Genomic DNA, 20,450 nt, shown 5'->3' on the forward strand with positions numbered 1-20,450 from the left:
AACAGTATGGGGGTTCCTGAAAAACAAAAAATAGAACTACCATATGACTCAGCAATCCCACCACTGGGCATATACCCTGAGAAAACCATAATTCAAAAAGTGTCATGTACCACAACGTTCATTGCAGCTCTATTTACAATAGCCAGGACATGGAAGCAACCTAAGAGTCCATCGACAGATGAATAGATAAAGAAGATGTGGCACATATATACCATGGAATATTACTCAGCCATAAAAAGAAACGAAATTGAGTTATTTTTAGTGAGGTGGATGGACCTAGAGTCTGTCATACAGAGTGAAGTAAGTCAGAAAGAGGAAAAGAAATATCATATGCTAACACATATATATGGAATCTAAAAAAAAAAAAAAAAAGGGGCAGTATAGGAGTATAGACGCAGACGTAGAGAATGGACTTGAGGACACTGGGAAGGGGAAGGGGAAGCTGGGACAAAGTGAGAGAGTGGCACTGACATATATACACTACCAAATGTAAAATAGATAGCTAGTGGGAAGCAACCGCATAGCATAGGGAGACCAGCTCGGTGCTTTGTGACCACCTAGAGGAGTGGGATAGGGAGGGTGGGAGGGAGAAGCAAGAGGGAGGGGATATGGGGATATACGTGTACATATAGCTGATTCACTTTGTTATACAGCACAAACTAACACAACAATGTAAAGCAATTATACTCCAATAAAGATGTTTTAAAAAAAAAGAATCAAATCAAACAGACACGTGAAATATGAAATAAGCAAAAATATCTTCCTACTATTAAACTCAATACTGACAACATAAAAATATTTTTTTAAGATTTAACATTTCTGAATTATATTGGTTTTGTCACAATTTGCAAATTTAGTTTTATAAAAAGTCTGCATCTAGTTTATTTGTACATAATTAAATGAGATTCATAATAAAATTATTTCATCAACATTGGGGTTTATGAGAATTTTTCCCTTTGAAGAAGTCACACATTATTCAAGTTTTAGTGTTTATCCCTTTTTAACAAAATATAGGACATTATCATCTCGGTTAAGACATGATGTTGACTAATCAAACGCAAAGCTATTTCCTTGATCACACACATCTTTGCAAATCTCAACTGAGAACGGGTGTGACAGGACAAGAATTATAGTTTCAAATACTAGATTCACATTCCCCAAAATCAAAAAGTTTAAAAGAATCTTGTAAATGCTACCCAATTCCATAGCCACCAAGACCACTACTTTAAGAAAACTCATAAATGCAATTCAACCAAGCTTTATTCTCTATTTTATAGGCCCCAGATGGAATATCTTAAAAACCTGTGCATTTTAGAGTGGCGGTACAATGTTTTCTCCTGCAAACACGCTCATGATTGCTACAAAAATTACTGTACTGAAAACGCAGATTCCAGTGATAAAAACGCAATAATGAGGCCAACCTGTAGGGTAGAAGAAACAGATGAATTCTCAAAACTTACCTTAAAAAATATTTAAAACAACAACGAAAAACTAAGACAAACATCTCCTTCCTGAAGCATTATTACTGTCACTGCTGATGACAGAAAGGAACTGCAAGAAAAAAAGCCAACAGTCAGCTGGAAAGGGGTGCATGCAGCCCCACTTGTCATGTTCTGATTCCACAACTCCTGGCTCCAGTTCTTTGGATCCCCCTCCACTGCTAAATCTCAATCTTCAACAGTCACTTGAGGGCTTATCCTGGCCAGTGAGAAACACACCGGGAAGTGGCTGGCGTGGAGCTGGCAGTATGCAGAACTGGCCTTTCTCCAAGTCAAAGATTGGCATCTGATGATCCCATATCTATTCTTTTTCTTCTTTTGAAACAACGTGGGAATGGTACTTTATTGGCAGTCTTCAAGGCTACCAATCCCAGTTAAGTGTTTACCTGCTCTGACCATACCTAAGCCCAAGAGAAAAATAGGAAAAGTGGAAGAACAGACGTAAGAGTCAAACTCGTTATTTAAGTACATATACATCAAAATTCTAGAAAGCACTGGGATTTCCCATAGATAGCAACACTTGTACTTTTGGTGGAAAATTATCAAGAAGAGTTATCAAAGGGTTCCAATAACAGATATCCCTTGCTTTTAAGAAGAAAAGCAAACTTATGTCAGTAAGTCTAGGTATGAAGTACATCTCATGCCTAAAAATAAATTTTATTTTCCTGGTACTAAAGTATGTTTCTATTGAGTCTAGGGAGATGAGAAGGAGAAAGGGGAGATCTCAAAGAAACAAAATTGAAATTTAGGGCAAGAAAGTTAAGATGGTATTCAGCTGTTTGGGGATATGGGAATTCATCCAAAGGTGCCCCCAGCAGCTATTACATTAGTCACCTAACCTAACCAGTCTCTGTGATGGGAGCCAAGTCCTAACCAACTCAAGAACAACAACATATAATCAATCAATTCTAGTTTACTGCCACACTTAGAGCCCCACAAAGTTTAATCTCTCCTCATTTTATATTTGACAGTGTCTAATTCAGCTACATCACTATAATATTTTGTCACTATCGCTAACATAACAGCCATGGAAGCAGCAACAGCAACCGCTCACATTCAAGAAGCACCTACCAAGTGCCAATCACTCTGTGAGGACTCACTGAGGTGATCCCAGAGCCTAATGAGGTGCCATTCCCATTATACAGATGAGGAAACTAAGGCACACAGAGGCTATGTCACTAGAAGACGGTGGAGTCTGGCTTTGACGCCAGGCACTCTGACTCCAGAGTTTACCCAAGTCTAAACCTGTATGATCCACAGCCTGAAAACTCCCAGGTTAAGAAAATCCACTTACAGAAGACTAATTCATTCTCAACTCAATCGTTTCACTCACTAATCTGGAAATTCCTTATGCTCAATTTACTTAAAATAAGTCGGAGAGGGCTTCCCTGGTGGCGCAGTGGTTGGGAGTCCACCTGCCGATGCAGGGGACACGGGTTCGTGCCCCGGTCCGGGAAGATCCCACATGCCGCGGAGCAGCTGGACCCGTGAGCCATGGCCGCTGAGCCTGCGCGTCCAGAGCCTGTGCTCCGCAAGGGAGAGGCCACAACAGTGAGAGGCCCGCGTACCGCAAAAAATAAAAAATAAAAAAAAATAATAAGGCGGAGAGAGTTCTTCTCCTCCTATACCCATTTCTACTAAGTAGCGTATGAATGATAAAAAAACAAGAAATTATCTTCTTTGGTTGGACGCAGCACTATATGTAGACTAATGATTTAAAGTGTTGCCAAGAACATCTGGCACATTCCAGTCACACACAGAATCTATCTGATGGTAATGAGAATAAGATAAGGAACAAATAACGTAGCAAAGGTCAGCAGCAACACTCAATGATATGCTATTACAAGTGTCCAAATCATGACTGTATAGTGAGAAAGCAGGGGGTTGAAATGCCTTAGGTTAAAGCCAAAGATTTGCAAATAACTCAATTTCATTAGAAAATAAAAAGGAAAATTCCTTACAGGTTAAAAATTCCACTAGACTAAAGAATATATAACATCCGGGACCTCCCTGGAGGTCCAGTGGTTAAGAATTCCACAGGGGATGCGGGTTCGATCCCTGGTCGGGGAACGAAGATCCCACATGCCACAGGGCAACTAAGCCCGCACGCCACAACTACTGAGCCCTCATGCCTCAACTAGAGAGAAGCCTGCACGCCACAACAAAGATCCCACGAGCCACAACTAAGACCCAACGCAGCCAAAAAAATAAATAAATTTAAAATAAATTTTTAAAAAAAGAATATATTACATCAAAGAAAACCATAAGATGTTACGATATGAAGCAAGATCTCTAAAATTTCAAGAATTTAATCCTGTAGAAGCTAAATTAACCTGCTGACCTAAAAATATTATTTTAAAGCCATTTAATTATAACATTAAAAACAGCATACAAATTAGTACGTATTAACCACTACAGATAAAACTACATTATAGACTTGGCTTATACGTGGCAATTAGAGATCTGAACAGTATTCGTTCTTGTTCTGTTTTTCTCCTTTCAAAAAAAAAAAAAAACTTACAGACAGGCCTCATCAATCATCAGGAGAGCCTGGCTCTGATATTATATGAGCTGTGTCAACCTTAATCAAATTGCTTGCCAGATCGTAGATAAGTAATGACTTGCTTAGGTTAAGCAAGGCCAGAGTTTTCCTTCTGTAGTATATACATCTCCAGAGTGAAAATAAACAGCCTCACACCTCTTACTGCGCGCTGGACTCTGCACTCTTACAACTCAGCCTTCACTCCAGCCCAAGAGGCAGGGCAAGATTTGCCTTTAAGAATATTATTTTTCTTTCTTTCCTTCTCAATCTGGTCGTCAAAACTACTTTTAAACTATCTCATTAAACAGCTAATGACTAATTTTGATCTACACTGAAAGAACACATGAGCTATCTTTAAATGCTGTAGCATTAACCTTTGTTGTAGCCAATATGATACAATGATATAAAATGAAAAAGAAATCGCTAACGATTGACAAAAGCGAGACTAGAGGAATCACTTAAAGTTGCAAAGCTTGTATTCATTTTCTAACATATCCAAGAAAGTCAGATTAAGTGTTGACATCATCTGTCACGCTTTGGACACAGGGGCACCGTGGAACAAATGTTAAGAGAAACTGCGTTCAATTTGATTTTATATTTATTCCACGAGCAAAGACACAAATGTAAAATGAGATTTACTTCTAAAAAGCCCCCTTTGCTATTTTCCTTACTGTCACACAATTCGAAAGGGCTTTCAAACTTCACTTTCAGCTGGAATATACTATTAAAGAATTTCTAAGCATCAAGTACCAGCCTTAAAGAAATGTATTAGAAAGCAAGGATCCCTGTGGCTAGAAAAAAAAAAAAAATGAAAAGACCTCTTTAAAGAGGAAAGGGTTTAAAAATACAAGACATCTGGGAGTCAATTTTACCTTCGGCAAAATTCACTATCTCAATATCTTCCATTAGGTCAATAGAATCTAGAATGCAGAGTTTGTGGTTTACAAATGTCAAAGACAAAAACAAAACAAAAGAGGGAATTCCCTGGTGGTCCAGTGGTTAGGACTCAGTGCTTTCACTGTTCTGGGCCTGGGTTCGATCCCTGGTGGCAGAACTAAGATCCCACAAGCCACACGATGTGGCCAAAAACAAAAACCTTAGAATTTAAGAATGTGCAATTATAACTTAAATTAAGCTTAAAAAAGAAAGGGACTTCCCTGGAGGTCCAGTGTTAAGAATCCATCTTGCAATGCAGGGGACACCGGTTCAATAGCTGGTCAGAGAACTAAGATCCCACATGCCACGGGGCAACTAAGCCCGCACGCCACAACTGGAGAGAAGCCCTCACACTGCAACGAAGAACCCGTGCGCCTCAACGAAAGATCCCGCGTGCTGCAACTAAGACCCAACGCAGCCATTTAATAAATAGATACTTTTAAAAAAAGCTTGAAAAGAAAGACTATAGTTTCAAATATTAGGCAGAGATATTTTGAAGATCACCCAACTTTGAACTACATTAAAACTCTTGTATGTAAAACCAATGCTCGATCATTATTGTCTTCATGATTTCCATTCTCATGAAAATTTTACCGTTCATACATTATGGTAAACAGAAAAAAAAAACTTGTAAAACACTCTGCAAAGTACAAAGGACTCTATAATATTATTTAAGAAATGATGACAATTAGAAATAAAGGATAGGAGAAAATTATTTCATATATGGAATAAAAAGAACCACAAGACAGGAGTTGTAACTGAACTAGCAACTCCTCAGCTAGGAGCCGAATGAGCATGGGGAGGGTCCTGGTTCCTTCTGTGCCTGTCTGTGCATGCAGTGCCAGACAGGACAGTCTTTCCTTTCCCAATCCTCTGGAAGCATCATTCTGATAAGTCTGCAGGGCACTCAAACAGACAAGGGCCCTGCTTTGCCTAAGCAATACTTCACTCCTTTGTCACCATATTATTTATCGTTAAATTGCCCAAGTATACCTGTAGTACAGTCCCTCTAGGTGAATCAGGCACAGAAGATGCTAGTATTTCTCAGTGAATTAGAAAGGACTTTTACAAGCGAGTGGGGACTCTGCCTAGGAAATGTCAAGCGAAGGGATTCTTTTTCCAGAAAACTCACATTCCAACATGAAGGGGGAAAAGATTCTTAATTGCACAAATGAAAAACTCAGTCTCTCATTCTTAGTCGTTGAAGGCCTTGGAAGTTTAATATGTGGTGCCTGTTAATTTGATTCCATGACCAGCTGACATCTACAGTCACAACTAATTAAGTATTCTGTGTATGTGTACAACACCCCGCTGAGAAAACATGGATCTGATCAAGGGTTAAAGTCTTGGTTCTACAAGGCCAATTGTTTCCTTATCTTTTTCCTAATAATCTACCTATCTGGAAGAGAAATCCCAAAAGAAGTAAAACACCAACAATTTTTCTTTAAAACAATTTCTATTGTTATTTTCCTGTGGGGTGGGATATAGCCTGAACTTACCAGGCTCACATTTAGAAATCCACTTTGGGAGTTAGCTATAAGACTCTTATTAACATTATTAAGATGTATCTAGTCAAATCCCTGAGCTAAAATTTATTTGATGCTGCAAAAACTGGATATCAAATCTCTGCACAAGCTGTACTGTATCATTAAAAACCCCACCACGCTGCTGTCACAGTGACAAATGTGTAATTATTTTAAGACCTAACCACTGTGACAATAGCTCTTTAAAAATGCATCCTTAAACACAAAAGAAATAACAAATAATGACAATTTCATTTCCTATCCTAATAGGAGACCACAGTTAACAACCCATCTTAGAATGACTCAAAATTGGCTTTAGTTAGCCATGGGGTTAAAAAATAATCTTTAGCTCTAAAATGTATGATGAAAATTATATGAAAGAGCTTATATAGGTCTACAGTCAAAACATGAATAACTTAATGACTAGAGCTTGGAATTAGGAACTCAGGGTAGAAGCTTGATCTATTTGTATTTGTTTTAATCTCGAAAAGGACTCAGCCATAGTAAAGGAAGTGTGCCTAATAGTCAACAGATAGAAATCAAAAGAAACGACTTAGCGATCAGAACCAATTCTAATCAGATCATAATATGACTTGAAGATATGTTATTCAGTTGAAGTAAATACGCAGAATTAGGTTTAAAATCTACTTTAACCCATCAGTACTATAATCCTCCTTACTGTAGAACAAATCTTAAAATTTCATTTTGGAAGAACATCTAAGACTTAATGGAAGAAACAATAAAATGGCCTTGTTTAAAAAAGTGATCACAGTAAGAAGAGCCCAAAAGGTAAATTATGGGCACAACACAATGGTAAGACCAGTGTGGTTCCACTCAGGAGTTTTAATAATCTGTTAAGAATCATAAAAATATCTTCTCAGGATTTAGCAGTCCCAAGATCTACTGGAACAACTGCTCAGATGCGTGGAAACCAAATTGAAATCCCGGTGCATGAGTTTTCATTAAATCATGGCAATCTCTAAAAGCCTAATTAGCCTAATTTCACAACAGGAGTGAACAGGCCAAGAGGAAACACTAGTTTAAATCAAACGATGTTACTTTACTGGTGTTTATAAAGAGGAATAAATAGCACCTTTCTTACAAAACTGTACAACCCCATTCATAATCACATTTAGACAGTCCCCCTCACATGACCATGTTAACAGCCAATTAACAAACTTTTTCAATATATTGCAAGCTATGTAACACCAACCCAAGTAATGAAGCTTAACTCCACTTCATAGATGGGGATTCCTCATACCCACTCTCACAACCTCATACTCACCAATCTGGGAGGAAGTTGACTGAAATAGAGATGAGTGATTAAACAGTACATCTGTTCCAGCTGAAACTATGTTCACTCCTTCTTATTGCCTGTTATTCACTGTGCTATTTTGTTGCACACACGCCCTGAGGCCCAAACCATGAAAATAAGCCAAAATAAATGGGCAAGAAAAATCTTATCCCTAGCTTAGGATGCTATCTTTCTTTTTATTGTAATAAAAGAGGCTGCCAAATTCTGATGTCACTACAGTAATTTCACGGCCTGATTAAAAGTAGTATTTTATCCATTAGACATTCATCCCCCTTGCCAATTTCACCTCCAATCAGACAGTGTGTACAATTACTCACTAAACAGACTTCAAATGATAGTAAAATAGAAAATACTAATTGCTGTTATTCTGATACCTAAAAAGCCAATAACTGTCAGAAATTCCCCTGGCAAGAGAGAGAAGGCAGAATGCACTTTTTAATACCTAGATATCCAGGAAAACTCCTCTAATACTGCATATTTAAAAAACAGACGAAACATGGCATCAGCTCTCTGGGCACAAACTAATGTAGCACAGAATGAAAATATGCATTTTAAATATGTAAGACGTTTGGCCAGCATTCCAGCAATAATGTGACAATAGATGTCCTAGTATCTTCAATATTTAACTATTTTTTTCTTTATCTAAAGCTTTTTTAACCTTCATTACTTGAAGCTGTGATCCGCCTGAACTTGACATGCAGAGTCACTGATTTCACTGTATTTTTTTTTTAACATCTTTATTGGAGTATAATTGCTTTACAATGGTGCCTTAGTTTCTGCTTTATAAGAGCAGAATTGTGTGTTGAAATCATTCATGGGTCTAGAGATGACAGTTTAGCAACTCGCTGTTCAGTGTGGTCCACCCAGTGTCATCAACATGATGTGGACTCTTGTCAGAGAGGGAGAATCTTGGGATTCACCCACAACATACGAAATCAAAATCTGCATCTTAACATCCCTCCCACCCCCGCCCCAAGAAATTCAAATGCACGTTAAAGTTTGAGAAGCCCTACTTTAGGACTCACACGTTTGGGACATTTGGGGTTAGTATTTGTTAGGCGTAATGCAAGGAAAGGGGTGAGAGGAGATACATACAAGGGAAAATCCCATTGTCTGTCCTTAGGGATTAAGATAAGGATGAGACAGACACGTACAAAATGATGACACAACATCATCAGCACGAGAGACATGTTCCCAGCCTGCAAGAGAAAAAGCAAGGTATATTCAAGGAACGCAAGGTAGGTGGAGGACGGCAGAAGCACCAGGTCGGTAAAGACCCCTGTGTGCCCTATTAAAGACCTGGGTTTGAATAAGGGAGTCAGGGCCTTTGAAGAAACTGATGTTAAGGAGAGCAGTCACCTGACCAGCTTTATGTTTTTGAAAGATCATTACTCTGACAAAATGGAGAAAAATGGATGACGTGGAAGCGGGGAAAACCAAGAGTGGAGACAAGGGAGGTGAGGTGGCAGTACTTTAATAAAGAGTCACGAAGGTATTTCTTTTGTCTCACATTTTGTCTCACCTTCTCTGATCCCCTTCCCAAAATTCGAAAAGGAAGTTGGAAGGGTAAGGTAATGGTGACAGAGAAAGGAGAGAGCCACTTAGAGGTTACAAGAGGCTTTAGACGGTTGTATGGGTATACGTCATGTAATACAAAACAGACAAAACTCACTATACTTTTCTGCTTCATAAAATAGACAAAATATTATTTTGGTGACTCAGGATTCTATACTCCCTTCAATCATTCTAAACAGCAATTATTAACATAAATTATTAACATATATCTAAAGACACAAGATGTGTACCTGGTTACAGTAAATAACTATGGACTCCAGAAAAGATCCTGAATACAGCTCTGTTGCTTGGATAAGTCACGCGTATCAGCCTTTCTCCCCCCGTGAGTTATTTCTCTCTTGAAATTCAAGTGTGGAAAAATTGGGGTGGAGGAGAGAAGGTAGAGAGACAAGAGATACATTTATTTATTTTTACTTTACATATAATTTGCTGTAGGAGTGCATAAATAACTCGGCCAACAGAGGGGCTTCAAGTAAATTCAGGTGTGTACCTACCTAAAAAGGTAGCAAATACTAAACTTGTAAAGTGTTTTCACTTCTGATACTGATAGAATATTGGAAAGGTCCCTGTTCTCTCTTCAGGTAAAAAAGAAAGAATATCTGACATTTACTTGTTAGTGATAAACTAAATTACATTTAATGTGAAAAGGGTCAACAAGAAGAGGCATTCCTCAACTTTAAACTAGGGAAAATCTGAGAAAATTTATTTATCCAGTGGTCGTTTGGAACTTTTTTTACACATTTTCTCCCTCCAAAATTAGGTACGGTAGTCCCCCGCTTACCCACGGGGATGCATTCCAAGACCCCCAGTGGATATCTGAAGCTGTGGATAGTACTGAACCCTATTTATACTATGTTTTTTTCCAACACATACATATCTATGATAAAGTTTAATTTATAAATTAGGCACAGTAAGAGAGTAACAATAAAACAATTTTAACAATATGCTGTAATAAAAGTTACATGAAAATAATAATAAAGTAAAAACTAAAAGAAAGTTACATGAATGTGATCTCTCTCTCTCAAAATATCGTATTATACTGTAATCACCCTTCTTATGATGATGATGATGCTGTGAGATGACAAAACACCCACCGGATGAGATGAAGTGAGGTGAGTGACGTCGACATTGTGACGTAGCGTTAGGCTACTATTGACCTTCTGATGATACGTCAGCAGTATCATCGGCTTCAGGTGATCCTGGATCACCGAGCCAGGACGAAGTGAATGGCTGGATGTCAGGAGCAGAACAATGTTGAAGGTTTGGGGACCTCGGGAGGGATGGCACGGGATTTCATTACACTACTGAGAACAGTGCACAACTTAAAACTTATAAATCATTTCTTTCTGGAACTTTCCGTTTAGTATTTTTGGACTGCAGTTGACCTCAGGGGAATGAAACTGCAGCAAGGGAACCCTGGGTATGTGGTGGTTAAGTAGTACAGCTCCCCCACAAGAGCCTGTTTAGTGGACTCAAAAGGCAAAGGCCCTTGGAGGTCATGTGGTCCCAACTCTCACCCAAGGAAGAGATTCTTACTGCACCATCTTTTGCAAATGCCACTACAACACATCTAGTAATAAGGACCTCATGCCCCTTCAAAGGAGCATTTTCCAAACATGAGGCAGCTTTATTTGTCAACAGTGCTTCCTTCTTTTGAAACAAAACCTGCATCTTTGGAGTGCCCCTCTGGGACAAAAGATGAATCTCATATTACTCTTTCACCCCTCCCACCCCCATTGAAGTCTTGGCCACTGGTGCTCTGAATTAAGAGACAAGGGAACAACTTGCCCCCTCTGGAGTCCAGAGGAACCCACCCTGCACATGGCTGTATGTGAAGAATGACCTTGTGTCAAGGAGCTATGAATAATAAGATTTAATAAAATTACAAATGCTGAAAAAGACAATGTCTCCAACGAGAGAAGTGGCTTGTGTTCAAGCAGAACATCCAGAAAATCCTTCATCAACATTTCCAAGAACAGAAATATGATGATGGCAAAGCTCTTAACCTCAACCGCAGCCCCTTTCAAAGTGAAAAACAAAAAACACACTTCGGATTCATCGATACCACCTTGTATTCTTGTTTCATTGTTTAGTGAAATAAATTTTATTTAGCATATCAGGGAATCCCAACAATACAAACAGAAATTCCAAACATATAAGCACAGCCTGACAGCAACCGTTCAGAAAGTTAGTAGCCAAAATTCTTCTTCCTGATATAAACGTAAGGTCCCATTCTTCAAAATTTTCCTGTAGGATAACAACATCCTTGCTCCATTTTCTTCCATTATTGGTGGATTTTTTTTTTCCAGAACACACCGTGTTGTTTTGTTTTCTTCTTAGGGAATATTACACTTATTGCTGAGCTAGTGGTTACTTCTCTACCATTCTAAGTGTTAAATCCTAAGCATGAAGGTTATAAGCTACCTTAGGTGGTCCTTCTCTCTTTCGAGGCTCCCACCCTTCGCTTCTAAAAACACACACACACACACAAAATGAATGCAGTTATCAAAAGATTTGGTTTATGGAACTGTCACTGAAGGTAATTATATTACCTTCAACCCAACTTTATGTATAAAAAGAAGGTCATGGTTATTTTTCTAAGATAGTGACTGGGATCTGATTTTCTAATAATTTAGGAAGAAATGTTGTTATTTTCTTGTTTTCTCAATGACCACATGCCCAATGTGCCAACAAAATGAACTACTATGAATTTCAAAACAGGCAAAAGATGCTAAAACAATTTTAAAAGCATAAATTCCTACCGTACACAGTAACAGAGATGGGTCTTGGACATAACGAGCAGTGCGAGAAACCAGATATAAAAGAGTATTTATCGTATGAGTCTATTTTTATAAAGTTCGGGAACAGGCAAAACTCACGTATGGTGAGACTGGTCCAAAGGGCTGTCGTCTGCTGGGGGTGATGGGCTAGTCTGGGAAGGGGCACCAGGGAGCCTTCCACAATGAAGGAAATGTTCTACATCTCGATCTGGCTAATGGTTACCACACATGTGCATATACGACACTTCATCTGGCTGCTCACTGAGTATACATTAACTGTACACTTGTGTACATTTTTCTATTATACCTCAATCAGGAAAAAAAATTGCAACATATTGTTTCCAAGTGCCTTTTAAGTTTCAATTGCAAAATGAAGAGAACTGTAGCATACTGAAACTATAGCAGTTCCACGTGCCCACACTATTACTAACTTCAGAGAATTCCTCATTATTTAATCTTCAAAAGAAATCATTTCTGGATCAAAGTAACAGACTAACATGTACAGGAGGAGTTACTTAAAGTAGCAGCAGCTAGCAATCATAGGGGTTTTATAACGTGCCAAGCACTTTACTTTCAGTATCTCACGTAATCCACACAACAGCGGTAACAGATACTATGGTTATCCTCATTTCAGCGATGAGGAACCCAAGGCTTAGGTCAAGATCACTGCCCCAGCTCACACGGATAAAAAGAGATGCGCTAGTCTATGTCAAGAATAGCTGAAAAGCAAGCTATATGCTTACGTTAGCGCAATATAAAAATTTTGTAACAAAACGTAAGCAGAATATATCTAAGTTCAGTAACATAACCTGTGTGTTTTTCCCCCTCTCAAGTAAGATGTAAGGAACTTCACAGTTCCTTAATTCTATGGTTAAAAGCACATCACTGGTTCTCAAGAACTGAAGTCCTGACTCACATTCCAACTGATATGTAGCAGAACAAAATGTGCTTTGAGGTAGCTTTTTGTTATCTCTGGCCATCAAAATACATCACACAGCAAAGTGCCTGAACAACTGTGAACCGAGGCAGGCCCAATGCTAACTTTAGTGTTTACTCCCATTCATTCCAGAGTTCTTTCAACCTGGCCATACTACTAGAAGGCAAGCCCAGGATGAAGGTGGGAAGAAAATTAAATATTCTCTCAAAGGCTTCTTTATTTTCTAAACACTTAGTATTGTAAGGAGAATTTGGTAGAGGACTACACGGGAATAGGATGGAGGGAACTGTGACACACAAGATGATTTTAATCAGAAACAAAATACATCAAATTAACCATCAAATAGGCTACTGCACTCTGCACTAGTTGAAAACTACAAGCACTGGAATTCACATTCATTTTTAACTATTCTCAGAAGAGGAAAATCAATTAACTAGGCCATCCAAGATTCAGAACTGCTCTTCCTTGAAAAGTACACAAGAATCAAACTGGGCTCATATTCTGAAGAATGTCTGTATCCAAAAAGTATTCAGGGGCAGGGGAGGTGGGGCAGGGAGAGGAAGACACGCTGATGTTTCTCAGAAATTTTGCTCCAAAGATTTTACAGAATATTTTTGGTAGATATATTTTCATTTACGCACGGCTGCTGGCAAGTCTGCGAAGCGATGCCTTAAGAAATACTAGCAATCAGAAAGAATTCTTCAAAAGACACAGAAAAGAGAGATACCCTAAATGAATTTAAATTCTGTAATAATAATGTTACAAAAACACAAGAAAAGTCGTATAAAAACAAAAGAGCAAACTCAAATATGCCTATTCAAACAAGCATTTCATCTCTGCAAAATACTTTGCTTCACAGAAAAGGCTGATTTTCCTCTCGGTTGAAAAGTTATTAAAACAATAAAAGCAGCCCTGACAGGCAAGACCTAACTGTAACACGATTTTACATATTTATCAAAAGATCATTCAGAGAAAACTTACCAAGGCTGCAACGTGTATATGCTTGTGCTTCGGAGGCAAAGCAGAAAAGTGACTTTCTGTACTTACAGCGGCGTGCACTTCAGGGTAAAGACACATCACCACGGTCGTGCTCGTAAGAAAAGTCCTGACCAGCAATCTGCCTTTGGGTTGGGCTCTTCTCTTACAAGATAAGCTGTTAAGTCCTGTCTTGATTTTAGATCTGCTAACATATGGAGTCTTCTAATGTAGCCTCTCTCCGCCCACCCGCCACCCTCCCCCCCTCACCACTCGGCTCCCCTCCCTTTCCACACACGCACATACACACATACAAAAAAGGCACTGCAGGGCAGAAATTCCTCAGGTGCTCGCTAATGGAATTCCCAGGGTCTTGGAGCCGCTTCGGGGATCAAGAGATCTCATCGCCCCTGCTGGGGTAAGGAGCAGCAAGTCTGTCCCATTTAATCAAATACAGAATAAATTTTCAGCTCTATTCACTAGCTTGTCTCCAGGGCTCTCAAAAGGCACCAGGCAGCTAGAATCACACACATGTGGCTCTTTTAGGCAAGTATAATTAGTTTGATTTTAAAAAGCCACATTAATAATATCACCTCAGGACCATTATTCAGGGGACAGATGACAACGATACTGTATGTTTTAAGCCTGACAATGGGGGAAAGAGCACAAACAATGAGGGAAAACTTGAAGGATTAAAACAAAAACAAAAAAAAACAACCAGTTTTTCATTGAATTGTAATCCAATATTTTTAAAGTAACATTAAGTATATTCCATATACCATCTCTTAATTGCAATTGAAAAGAATCAAGTAAAGCCCTCCTCCCCGTTCTCTTGAAAATGAGTTAGTACCATATCCACAACAAAAATGTATAAATGGAATGTTTATAAATCAATGAAATGTCTACATACAATATAAAATTTCAATAAAAACAATAAAGCATTCTCTAATTCAAGTTAACAAAATTTCTTGAAAAAAGCACCCATCAAAAACCACAGTAAAATCAAGTCCTTCGGAGCAATCTATTTAGCAACCAGACCCCAAATTCCCTTTCTAATCTAATTAGTTTCTATTAAGTAGTAAGATCACATATCTAAAGAAAGACTATCTCTAGACAGCTCATCTTCTCTTGCGATGTGTTGCCTTATCTGCACTCCTACATAGTACAAATGCTAATCACAAGGCAGTGGCTAAAGTAACGATGTGTTAAAAATAACAGATTTTTCACTTAATTAGTTTTAATTTCCTATCTCCAGCCTGATTTCACCACAATAATGTTTAATTCCTGAAAGCATTTCTCCAGGATTTTACTTAGAAACAATACCAATTTCTAGTCTAAATGCCTGCATAAGAAACATTTCTAGAGAAGACACATCTTACTTCAACTTACATTTTGACAAAACCATACATGAAATCATCCAGAAAGTCATGAAAGCACACAGGCGAAGAGGAAAAATAAGAAGAAAGCACAAGAGCTAGTCAACAGGTTTTACCTGACCTTTTTAGAGCCCAGCCCTATGGCAGAAGTTCTTAATCCAACATAAAGCCTTTCTCTTTATATACACCTTGCAGATGGGGGCAGAGGTGGGGGAAGTCCTACCTTAAAGTGAACTTAATTCCTCCCATGCACAGTCAAACCACCTGCAAAGAAGGCAAGGAGTAACATTGACTTAGAAGCCAACCGACACAAGCTAGATCAGTATGCTCCAAGTCCTAAGGGTTCTCTGTACTTCCCGGCTTGAGAGTCAGAGCTGTTTAAGTACTTTCCACAGAAGAGGAGGTTGATGAGAACCATGGCAATCAATCAAAGCATCGCAAGTGAGTTACTACACAAACAATAGCACGGTACCTCTAGTAACTGATTTTCCTGGTTGACTGAACTATTCAAACGAAGACAGATTTCCCAAATACTATATCCGAGTTTTTGCATGAAAGTTAAACAATGTACACTTGTGTGTTTTTTATAGAAATATAAATGTGTCTGCTCCACACACTGCCAAACACACACCCAGGAAACGCCTTTACAAAATGAAACAGTTTCTCTCCATCCTTCTCATATAACTTCAAGTATGAGGCAGTTCATTTCAACATGTGCAAAACAGAAACTACAGTATTTGGTGCCTCTCTGGGTTCCTAAGAATGCTTTCTAGCTAAGCACTAACTTAAATTTTACAGTTTTCTGGAGTTTTCTTTCATCTTGTCCTAAAAGTTGAACTACCCCCGCATTTTCAGCTAAAACAGACTACCTCCCAAAAATGAGCTATGAAATGTAATAGAACGTTTAGAATTATACTGAGAATAAATCCATTTCATTCTCCAGCCCCTTCCCCACCCTTTCCTAGCAGACACTGTCCACTAGGTATTCCAAAAGTCAGCTGGAGCATCTGTGGGTTGTGGCATCAGCGAGGCATGGAATCAGAATTGGCCTCTTTCATCTTTACTGGCCACTGGCCTGAGACTAAATCTCATGTTACCTTTTAGTCCTATCTTGTTTCTCAAGGTGTCTGATTCAGGACACAGAGGTTCTGTTAATGAGGTTCCCTCAATTCTAGATCTCAACTGGAAAGCAGCCTGCCCTTAAGGCACCTGCCACCCTCTGGAGTCTGGACTGGGAAAGGCAGGCATTCTGGAGAAAACTCCTTTTGGAGAGCCTTCCACCTGATTTGGTGGGGTTGGGAGAACAATGAAGGGAAAGGCGAGAGAGCCTCTCTAGCCCCCTCGGTGATTTATTACTGAAATTCCTAGATGTGGAGAGAATGCAACAAAGGTCTGGAAGCTGCAGAGTGAAATAAATAGCGAGCTGTAATGTATTTAGCAAATGATAATGCAATCCACAGAAAGCTATACAGAGGAGAAGGAAAAATACGCTCCCTGGGGCTGGGAAGTCACCAAGACTGTGAAGGCAGAGAAACATTGCGCAGGAAATTTCTCTTGATTCTCCTTACACATAAATCACTGTCTCTCGCGGGCGCTCTGCGGGCATGGAGGTTGAGAGAGGCGAGGGACCCCGCTCCCTTGGGAAAACGTGCCGGCGCCCCGTGCTCCCGGCTATGCTGCATCTCACCTGCCTCAGCGGATCATTGTCAAACAGATTTAATCGTGTCACTGACACCTCACCCCGCCTCTTCCCACGAGGTGGCTCAGAGTTCCCGAGGACGGGGGACGTAGGCGCTCCCCACTGCGCATCCGTCAGCTGCCCTCCCCAGACCCCGCACGCAGCCTAGACCCCCACGCCCTCCCGGGCACTCCGGCCAACCCGCCCCCGGACCTCCAGCTCCCAAGCCTCGTGGCGCCCAAGCCCGGTGTCCCCAGGCCACCCCTCCCGCCCACCCTTAGGTGGGACCCCACCCCCGCACCTCTAAGCAGGGCTGGCTAAGACCTCCTGCGCGGCAGCCGGCTCCGAAAGCCACCCCCAGGTCATCCCCCGCGCGCTGGCGGCGGCTACGGCGGCAGCGGCGGCTGCGATCCGAACGGGCCCCTCCATGCACCGGGCAGGGCAGCGGGAGGGCGCGGCGCCTCGCACGCCGGGGCGGGGGCGTGGGGGCTGGCGGCGCGGGGTCCCAGTCTCCTCGCACCGAGCCGCGCGAGCCGGGCACCCGGGACTCAGGGGAGGGGCGCCCGGGTTGGGGGGGTGGGGGCGGAGTCACCGGGGCGCGCCCCCGCGGTCGCGCTCCTCCCCTCCAAGGCGCGCGGGCGCGTAACCCGGCGGGCGCTGGGCCAGTGAGGAGCACGCGAGGAGGTGGAGGAGGGAACCCGGCCGCGGAGGCCGCAGCTCCCCGACGGCCCGCGCCCCGCCGGAGGGTGCGCGCGCAGCCTGCCAGATCAGCGGCATGTGGGGGGAGATGGGCCGTACCAACGGGCGGGGGGGGGGCGCTCTGTGCAGGTCCTTCTACCAGTCCCCCTCCTGCTTGCTCTACGAGAGAGCTCCCCCAGGAAAGGAGAAGTCAGTCTCTGCTTTGGTTTAGGATGGGTGAGGATGAGCTGCCTTAGCAATTCCCGGAGTTTCCCATAATGCCTTTATTCCGTTTCCCCTCATCTTTACTTCCCCGGGAGAGGCGGCATTTGGGGCGGGTCCACTACTGGTCTACACGTTCCCCTGTTTCCCCGCCCAGGCCCGGCCCCTCACCCCTCCACCTAAGTAGTGTGCGAAGCCAGCCAGTCCATCCATTCACTTGGCTCGTACCTAGTATCTGCTTTGTGGTTCCAGCTTCCCGCTTTTGGTACCTTCGCTTTTAAACCACTTTCAGTGTTTGGATTCTTAGGCAGTTTCCTCTGATTCCCATCACACCCGCCCTGCATTCCCATACACGCAGGCAGGTAACAAAACTTCTCAGAGACTAGGAGAGGCTCATTGTCGCCTGGTGCAAGCAGCATGACCTTTGGCCCCAGAGTCTTCCCAACTCGTCCTTTGGATGTGCCCCAAGTGATCTGATCTCACTGAATTTCAGTTGTTCAAACAGAAAAAGGGGGAAATAATTTGTTTAAAAGGTTGTTGTGAAGCATAAATATGATACTTAGTGGAAAGCACCTGCCACTGCATGGACATTTGGGGACTGTGACTTCTATATACTACTAATAATAATTATTATTAGCAATTAGTTTATTTTTTTACCATCATCATCATTACTTACTATTTAACTACAGAAAGAGCTCTAATGATACTTGGAATTCAAAAACACTCAGTACTGAACGTCAGGAGAAATATGACAGAACTCCTTACCTTCTTACTTGAATTTCACAAGCAAAGGCTCTGAAAGTGTGGTGATGTTCAGACAGTTTAGTTTTTTGCTTTAGCTACATCCAGGGTCTTTATGAAAGTATAAGGTCCTAAGAAATTCAGTATAGGAGGGAAAAAAAGAACTCTACTTGTTTGTTCTCTATTGTTCCATTTTTACTTATTCAAACTGAGTCTGTGTGTTATTAACTTAAGGTATATTAAATGATTTTTCAATCAGTAAATAAAATGTCCTGGAAACATTGAAGGAAAAACATTGAAAGTTTATCTGAACTGAGAGTTTTGTGTGAATGGGATGGAAGTCTTGCAGGTTTCTTGTGGCGATCTGTAAGAATCCTAGCTGTCCCCTACCACAGCAGTTCCACTACAAACCCTTCTAGGGTCCTCTCTTGGGGCCCAATTGATTCTGGGCACCCCCAAGTCTCACAGTGCCAGTTGAATATCACTATGCCTATTGTTACTCATAATCAGACCTGAGAAATAATCATGATGTTGTGGATACTGATTACTCCCTTGCTGCCTTGCTTGTAAAGTGGAGTATTCATTTCAGGGGCAAATAGTTTTTCATTAATGAATCATTCACTTATTTGTTCACTTATAAGTGTAAAGTAATATTTTAGAACCTTATTGAGCACCTACTCTATGCCACCGCTAGGCAAAAAGGTACATAGAGAAATATGGCACAGTCCCAAGCTTCAAAGAGCTCACAATCTAATTGTGATACTGATACATCGATGGATAAGTACATTGAGACGTCTTCAGTGCAATGAACAGGCAGATGTGGGAGCACAGGGGCAGTGTGGCCAACCCAGGCTAGAGTTTGGGGGGAGTGGAGGGCAGCGTGTCAAGAAAGACTTCCCAAAGGAAGTGACCCATGAACTAAGCCTTAAAGGGTAGTAGGGGTTAACCAGGTACAGGTGAAGGAGTGGAAGGACCATCTAGGCAGAGGGGACATTATGAACAAAGGAACAGAGGCAAGAAACAAGACAGCTCAGAGGGACTGCAAACTCTTCTTTGTGGTTGAAATGTGAGAGGCCAGGTAGGGATTGGTAAGGGAAGGCACTGCAGGAAGAAGCTGAAGCCAGATCACGGAAGGCTATGCATGTCATTCCAAGAAGCTAGGACTCGATCCTGTAGGCAATGGGGAGTCAATGCACAGTTTTAAGTGGGAGTGTGATATGGCCAGGTTTATATTTAGAGGTATCACCTAGCAGCAGCCATAAGGACAGATTTAAGGGACTTCCCCGGCAGCCCCAGTGGTTAAGACTCTGTCCCTACAATGCAGGGGATGCAAGTTCGATCCCTGGTCGGGGAACTAAGATCCCACATGCCTCATGACATGGCCAAAAAATAAAAATAACAAAAAGGACAGATTTAAGGGAGCCAAGCCTGAGATAAAAAAATGTGGAAGCTTCTGAAGAATCCAGATAGTCCAATTGGATCAAGAGACTGAACTAGGACAACCATAACAAGGCCAGAGAAGAGAAGGGAAATTCTAGAAACAAGAGGGAATCTTGGCTGGACTTGGAACGTGATTGCATGTGGAAGGTAAAGAAGAGAGAGGACTCAAGGATGACATCAGCCTTCTAGCTTGAGAGGGTGGTGGCCATCTCCTTACCCCCACAGTAGCCAGG

General features: G+C 41.2%; 1 protein-coding gene across 6 annotated transcripts in view; it reads right to left on the minus strand.

Moving 5' to 3' along the window:
* The window catches only part of CDON (cell adhesion associated, oncogene regulated), a 100,653-nt gene extending 82,981 nt beyond the window's left edge, over positions 1 to 17,672 (minus strand). For 2 of the 6 annotated variants that reach the window (XM_067751502.1, XM_067751505.1), the window contains exon 1: positions 14,089 to 14,315. Coding sequence is in view for 1 of the 6 variants with exons in the window: in XM_067751501.1 (XP_067607602.1) it covers positions 15,682 to 15,707 (26 nt within the window). In the remaining 5 variants the exon portion in view is untranslated. Of the gene's footprint in view, positions 1 to 1,460; positions 1,531 to 14,088; positions 14,316 to 15,681; positions 15,723 to 17,437 lie in introns of those variants that run through there. The other 4 variants (XM_067751501.1, XM_067751504.1, XM_067751506.1 and 1 more) reach the window with 4 other exon arrangements.
* Between the last annotated feature and the right edge of the window lie 2,778 nt (positions 17,673 to 20,450).

The sequence above is a fragment of the Pseudorca crassidens genome, chromosome 9 (genome assembly GCF_039906515.1).
Source record: "Pseudorca crassidens isolate mPseCra1 chromosome 9, mPseCra1.hap1, whole genome shotgun sequence".
NCBI lineage: Eukaryota > Metazoa > Chordata > Mammalia > Artiodactyla > Delphinidae > Pseudorca > Pseudorca crassidens.